The sequence below is a fragment of the Phasianus colchicus genome, chromosome 11, assembly GCF_987193195.1.
Source record: "Phasianus colchicus chromosome 11, bPhaCol1.hap1.1, whole genome shotgun sequence".
NCBI classification, from domain to species: Eukaryota; Metazoa; Chordata; class Aves; order Galliformes; family Phasianidae; genus Phasianus; species Phasianus colchicus.
The window spans coordinates 6,081,826-6,089,290 of NC_143446.1; the positions used below are offsets into that span (position 1 = coordinate 6,081,826).

At 47.7% G+C, this 7,465-nt stretch overlaps 1 protein-coding gene across 3 annotated transcripts in view; it reads right to left on the bottom strand.

The window, feature by feature from the left end:
- EFCC1 (EF-hand and coiled-coil domain containing 1) overlaps positions 1-902 on the bottom strand; it is a 47,222-nt gene extending 46,320 nt beyond the window's left edge. For all 3 annotated transcript variants that reach the window (XM_090148093.1, XM_090148094.1, XM_031608846.2), the window contains exon 1: positions 183-902. In XM_090148093.1, coding sequence (XP_090004219.1) covers positions 183-851 — 669 coding nt within the window. In that variant the 5' untranslated portion in view covers positions 852-902. The remainder of the gene's footprint in view (positions 1-182) is intronic.
- Between the last annotated feature and the right edge of the window lie 6,563 nt (positions 903-7,465).

Genomic DNA, 7,465 nt, shown 5'->3' on the forward strand with positions numbered 1-7,465 from the left:
CAGCTTTCTTAAACCCGTCTGCAATTTTAGCACGACGGTTTGCAGCGCATCGCCTAGATGTAACGCTGCCACAGCTGTGAGCCTACAGCATTTCTGCCAAGGGGGACCGCAAACGAAACTTCGCTCCGAGTTGCCAGGGGCGGCAGCAGCCGGGGCCGCGCAGCGCCCCGCACCGCGCTCACCTGCAGCGCCAGGCAGCGCGCGTCGCTGCTCTGCAGGGCGGCCCGCATGTCCTCCACCAGCTCCCGCAGGCTGCCGTTCTCCTCCTCCAGCTTGGCGATGCGGTCCTCGGCCCGCTCCAGCGCCACGATCTCCTCGTAGCACTCCGGCGAGCACGGCCCGGCCGCCCGCCGCTCGGCCGCCTCCCCGCCGCGCCGCCCCGCGCCCGGCCCGGCCGCGTCCCGCCGGCGGCGGCGGCGGGGGCTGCGCAGGCGGATCTGCGTCTCGATGTGCTCGCTCTCGCGGCCCAGCGGCAGGCGCGGCACGGCGCTGCCCGCCTTGGTGCTGAAGTAGCCGCAGAGCCGCGCGTGGAACTGGCGGAAGGTGAGCTCGGCCGACAGGCCGTCCCACAGCGCCGCGCACTCCTCGGGGTCGGCCGCCGCCTCCGCCGCCTCCTCCAGCCCCAGCACCTGGCACAGCGTGCGGAAATCCTCGCCGGGGATCCTGCCCTCCCCGGCGCAGTCCAGGTGGTGGAAGATCTCCTGCAGGTACTGGTCCAGCCCGGTGGCCAGCACGACGATCTCGTTCTCCACGCCGCGGTCCAGCCCGTAGTGGTAAGCCAGGGCGCTGACCAGCCACTGCGTGCGCCGGGCCGGCCGCCCGTACGGGTCCCAGCCCTCAGGCGGCTCCATCGCGCCCGCCGACCATCCTGCCCGGCCGCGGCCCCGCCGGCAGCTGCAGCGGCTCCCCCGCTCCGCCCCGCCCCGCCCCGCCCACGGCCGCTCCCCCAGAGCCGGCGCGGCGGTCAGCTGTGACTTCTTAGCTGGAGACTTTCTGGCTGCTCTTGGACGCGAGCAAAAAGCGCTGCGGAACTGACAAGTAACGCTTGTGAACGCTCCAGCTACATTCGTGCGACCGATGCGCTTACAAGTCGGGAAACTCTGTTTATTCACTCTGCGGTTGTAGCGTCTGTATGGCTTTAGCTTGTGCTCAGGTTATTGTTTGTAACAGAAGTGAATTAAGGGAAAGTTAAACGGATTGAAACGGAGCTTTCATAGAGTCGTAGAATGGCTTGGGTTGGAAGGGGCACCAAGGATATCGAGTTCCATCCCCCCTTGCTGCAGGCAGGGCTGCCAACCTCCAGATCTGGTACCTCCAGGTTGTGCAGGGCTCCATCCAGCCTGGTCTTGAACACCTCCAGGCATGGAGCATCCTACTTTCCAAAGGAGGGACAATCATTGTTTTCCAGCTATAGAGAAGGGTCTTGTTAAAAGTTAAGTGTGATGAAGAGGGTGTAGCTGGTCTCACCCACTTCCATTCGAGTGCTTGAAAATCTTTTCTGTACACACTGTCCTGCATTAGCAGCCACCAGGGGTGAGGGAAAGCTGAGAATAGCACCTGGCAGGTTGGTTGGTGAATGCAGCGAGCAGGGCTGCCCTGCAGGCAGGGACAGAGCACAGGCTGGCAGTGATTGAGCTGTGCCCTTGGTCTGAATGCAGTGTCAAAGCTGGGGTGGTGATAAGAGGCTCCATAGACAGCCTCAGGTAGGGCAAGCTGGTGAGCCAGGTCCAAAAGGCCATCTGAGAAGTCTAGTCAGGAACAGTAGCGAGAGGGGCAGGACTAGTGGAAGGGCTTCTGTGCAGAACCGAGTCTGTCACAGGTGGAGCTTCTGGACAGGGAGTGTGGGTGGGGGTCCTGTGGAGGTGGCTGTGAGCAGATGAGGTTTGCTGGTGCTCTGGGGCACTGAAACTGCTTGCACTTACCACAGTTGGATGAGAATAGTGATCCACTTCAATGGACTGAATCATCAAGAAAAAGCATCTTTTACAAGAAAGTCTGCTAACTTTCCTCTTTACAAAAGAACGTATTTTTGATCATTTAGCTTGGTAGAGTGGCAGCATACAAAGATGTTTCACTCAAGATCTCCTTCTGGTTTTTATGTTACAAGACCCAGAGTTCTTCCCAGGAACTCAGTGTTCCACAGAATCAGGTTCCCTGTTTCCAAGGACTGAGTTCTATCCATCAATGATCTTCTGTGTGTTTATGATTCAAAACAGCAGTGTGACTTGTGATTTTGCAGTAATTAGGAATCTAAATTTCAGTTTATGGATTTACTTCTGGTTTTGTTTGTTTGTTTTTGTTCTGGGTATTCCTGTATCTTTAAAGATACAAAGATATTGTCCTCTTGTTTGAATTGATATATGATTTTTTATTGGCATGAGGAGTGACTGGATGAACTGATAAGTTTTTTCATGCTTAACATATACATACATATTTATTTTCACTATCATAGATATGTATACCTAGAAACTTTTTCTGAGTTTGATAATTATTTTATCACAATTTAAGGTCCACCAAATGTTCAGTGCTGGAAAGAAAGAGATGGGAAAGACAGAACATAAACTGTGAGTGTTTTTAGCAGATATTATGTAAATCCACATCTGTTATCCATACACAACAAATGGGCTGATCCCAAACACCACCTAAAGCATAAAGGCCCTGGAGCAAGACAGTGCCGTAATTTAAGCTTGTTTTGGCTTAGCTAGTTTCAGTTGTAAAAATATTTATCAGGTTGAAATAATTGCTTTAAAGTCTGACAGACTCCCCGCAAAGCTATAAACATGTCAGCATAAATTTTCCTTCAGCACCAGTTTCCAGTTGGGTTTCTTGGTGGTATCTCTGGGTAGAGGAGAAGCATTGTTAGCAACACTGGGGAACATTTGGGCCTTAATTGAATTTCTCATTGCCCATCTGCTATTCTTCTGTTTTAAAAGAACGAAGGGTGTAAATGGCACAATGAATCTTTGGCTCTCTGTTTTACCACCGCGTCAGCAAAATGAGTTTGTTAGAATGATGCCAACAAAGTTTCACCTCTGAAAGCAAGCAGATATTAGATAATAGCAAAAACCCCAAAGCATTTGGTCTTTCTATCTTATTTGCTTTTTCAATAAAAGATCCGATGCTGGACAGTTTTGCATCATGTTTTCGAAAAGAAAAAGCCAACAGCCAAAGCCAATAATTTAAACACTAGGCAACTGGGCCAGAGAAATGCCCTTCCTGTAACAAGGGGTTTGGATTTAGTAGAACTGAACTTTCTTTTTGCAACTTTTTTAAAGCAAACAAGCAAACCAGTAAACAACAACAATAAGAAGAAAAAAAAAACAGAAAACCAAAAAACCAAACCACCACCAACAAAAAAACAACTACAACACGCAACTGCAGCATGAATTCCTATGCAACCCTTTTTCCAGTGCACCACTACTGATACCACTAGTACAGAAAAACTTGCTCTAAGTGTAATGACAACTGCTGTATTTGCTGCTGACCTCAGCAAGACTCAGGTTTCACCCAACGCTGGCAAGGTTTGCTTGATCCCCCACTTGCTGATTCCTGAACTTGCTCTGATGTCAACATTTTACCCAGTGCTCAAGGACTTTCTGTTTCTAGTTCTGATTGCGCACTTCAGCATGATAGGATGTGAGAAGAGTCCTAACTGCAGATAAGAGCTGATGGCAAAGTATGGTTTGGGTGGAGTGACTGTTTCTGCAGCGTTGTGATAATGGTTGAAAATTAGAAGTATATTAAAACACTGTGTTTGGAATTAATTAACTGGAGATTTTTATTTGAAGAGGTTTATAGGTACCACAGTCAGACTTAAGTCTGCTGACATCATTGATGAAAAGCTGTTTTAAATTGTATGAGGTAACAGTGGGATTAGGAAAGGCATGTAAACTGTGTTTACAGAGAAAAATGTTTTGCACTTAATTTAACTGTGCTCATGCTTCATTTCACAGTTTATATATGCGGCGGGGCCAAGGATCAGCTCAGTTTGCTTTTGTGTCTCATGCCCCAGGGTATCAGTAAGCCCAGTACTTGTGTGGGCTGTCATTGAGTTGTGCTGCACACAGCCAGAACTGTTTGGCTGTGAAGGGCGCTCATCTTGCAGCAAAAATCACTTCATTACTGTAAAAATTATTTTCTTTTGTCCAGTCTTCCTCCTGCCAAGAAGAAAAGTGAAAATTTAGTGCTTTTTCTGACCCATTCTAACAAAGTCATACTGTGATGCTACAGATCATTTTTTAATTGTTTGGCATTTATGAAACAGCTGTTTTTACAAGGAACTTCAGAGATGAGCTAAAATAATATTAGTGATGTGATGTTGTTCTTGGCATGTTCTTTCAATTTCTTCTAACTCCTAAAATGTTAGGCGTTGTCTAACATTGTCTTTTTTGTTTTGCAGTGTATTTGGAACAGCCCTGTGTACACAACACAGAAAGAGAAAGAAGGAAAACATAATGGAATGTCCCTATCTGTCATGTAGGTCTGTTTCTGCTCACAGATTTTTTTCATTTAATACAAGTGTGAGTAATTCTATTTTGTGTAAAAAGATGTTCTGTATGTTCAGCTACATGCAAACAGGAAGGAGTTTCACTAATTTAGGGAACCTCAGTGAGCTTCTGAACAGAAGAAAACTGTATATACTACAAATGGACAAGAACGGATGTCTGGAGACTCTTGTGTGGAGCTCTAACCACTGAAGTTAATGAAAGATCTTAGGTACTTGACTGCAGTTTGGTTTTTGTCCTGAGATAATACCATTGCTAATTACATTCTGGTCATTCTCTTGGTGTAATCCACTTGGAGGAAGAAACAACATTACGTACAAGTCTACAGAGGAAACAGCTGCAGCTCTCTGAACAACCAGATGTGTTGTTTGACATTTCTTAGCTATTCAGCATCTGGAGCAGTTTTAAGGATCTTCTACATTAATTAAAGGAAAAGAAGTCAGCTGCTTTCAACTCTTATTTCATGGTTTTCATGAGATAAATGTTTCTATTTTATTGTAGAGTAAATGGAGGGGGAAAATTGCAATAATTTGCTGTAGCATGAATGAGACCAGAGCATGGCTTGTGGCGCTTCAGTCCTGATGTCACTGCTGGCTTTGTGCTCCTGCAGCTAGTGAGTCGGTCTGTGGTTCTCATGGAGGCTGCAGGTAACAGAGATGTGATCTGAGCCTCTGCCACGATGTTTTGAGTCCTGGTCAGAGTATGTATCTAAATTACTTCAGAAAAGTATTTTCCTCCTAAAATATTGATGCTGTCTTTATTTCTGCTGTAAATTAGATTGTACATGCTCAGAACACACATGCGTTATTTAGCTACAGCTTATTTAGAGCACATTTACTACTGGACATTCCTAAATATCAGATTACTGTTTTTACAGGTGAGGAAATACAGTGGCAGTAAGGAGCAGATGCAAGGAGAGCAACGGAAGCTTCAGCATCAGCACTGAGACCCATTCTATCTCTCTGGCTGTTCCCTTGATATCCAGAATTCCTGGAGGATCAGGATCAATTACCAGTGGTAAGTTGGATGTCTGAGCATGCAGTGCCCGAAAGTGGCATTATGGGTATTGTACAGAAATGGGCAACACCAGGAATGTGGATGTCTCCCCTTCCTTGTTGTTCTGAAGTTATATACGCTTTGCTAACAGCTCAAAGCCTTTGCCTGATAGGACTCATTGGCTTGACTTCCTGCCCCATTGACTGGGGTCTGTCAACAAGTGGGTCTTTTTGGTTCTGTTCACTGCTTTTTGAGACTCTGTCTGCACTTTCTCTAAGCCACAATGGAGCTTAGGACTCTCTTTTTCCTGTTGAGTTCAGCATATCTTGATCCCCTTTCACAGTGGTGCAGCTTTGGCAGAAAGAGGGGAAAATGCCCCTGTGTTCTGCATGAGCTGCAGCTCTGGTGGTTGGTTGGGCTGTGCTTGGTGGTCAGAAGACACAGGTAGAGCAAGCCTCAGGGCAGGGAAGTAGACTTGGATCTCTTGTGCACAGGGTATGTCTGCAATCAGTGGGACTGGCAATCCTGTAATTGGCTCTGAGATGTGCTATACTGCTGTGTCCTCATGGTTGTATTTAAAAAGGAAGCGTGGCAGTTGGTATCTAGCCCAGTCTGGCAGGTACCCAGCAGGTATATCTACAGCAAAATGGCTCTGAGGACTGGAATCGAAGGCTGGCATCTAGGATTTGGGCTTTGATCTAGAATAGGTGTGAAAGGAGGACCATTTTAACTCATTTTAACTCATTTTAAGAGTTGGACTTGGCAGAAATGCTAAGTCACAGCTTGAAACAGTGATGGAGCCCCTGGTGGGAAGGCAGGGCTAACCCAGCGGAGCTCAGGTGCATGCAATGCAATGCACCTGAGTGACCAGCAGGGGTGGAGCCAGGATCCACCTCTTCCTAGACCTCATGTAAGGGTTGGCAGTGGAGGCAAGAAGTATCTCACTTGACATTCCTACTTACCTGAGGCCTTCTAAAGGTAAGCAGATTCTTTGTTTCTGTGGCTGTTGCATTTGGGCTTATCTTTACTTGTTGCTTCTTAGGACTTTGCTATGCCATTGCAGTATAGTTTTTTGTTTGTGTGTGTTTGTCTTTTGTTATTTTCAATTCTGTATGAAAAATTCAGGTGCTGCTGTTGGATCTGTCTGAAAGAGATTTGTAAAAACCCGTGTGTGGAGGCAGTGGCAGGTATAGGAATGGCATACAGTAATCCGTGCACTCTTTCTTTCCCTTGGAATGCTCCCCCAAACATCGAAGATTGTGTCTGTTAGGAAGGTGTTCCATTACAATCATGTTTTATTGCATTAGCATTTTAGTTTCTGCCCTGTTGCTGCTTCTCAGATGTCAGCCCAGCAATCAGGTGTGGGACGTGGACGTGTGGAAGAACAGAGAACAGGGATCCGTGAGATGAATTGCTTCCCCTTTTTTTTGCCTCGTTTGTATGAAATAGTGCCAAATGGCCTTAAATATTGAGCAGCCCATCTCAAAAACAGGGCATTGTGCTTTGTGCAGGAAGCCCAGGTGTCAAGTTTGGAGTTGGTTTGTAACTGTTGAGCTGATCTGTAGTGGTTTTGCTGCTCTGAGCAACAGCTGGGGGTTGGTTGGCTGTGCTGTGAGAGCTGAGAGCAGCTCAGCGCCAAACCTCGCCTGCTGGGTTCCTGCTCCCGAGCTCACCCCGTTTGTCCGGCGACAGTAACACGGGGTTAAATACATCTCTGATCGCATCTCTCAGGTTTGTCCGTATTTCAGAGTCCGTGTGATGGTTACGCTCCTCAGATTAGCAGGAAGCGAACACGTGTACACGCCTTACTGATCCGCTAACGCCAGCGCTGCTCTTCTCACACCTCGCAATGAGCAGCGATCGCCCGAGGCTGAGCGCGGTGGGGCCGGAGCGGAGCTCCGCAAAGCAGGCGCGGCCGTTCGGGAGGCGGGGCGGGGCGGCTCCTGGCGACGAAGCGTCGCTCG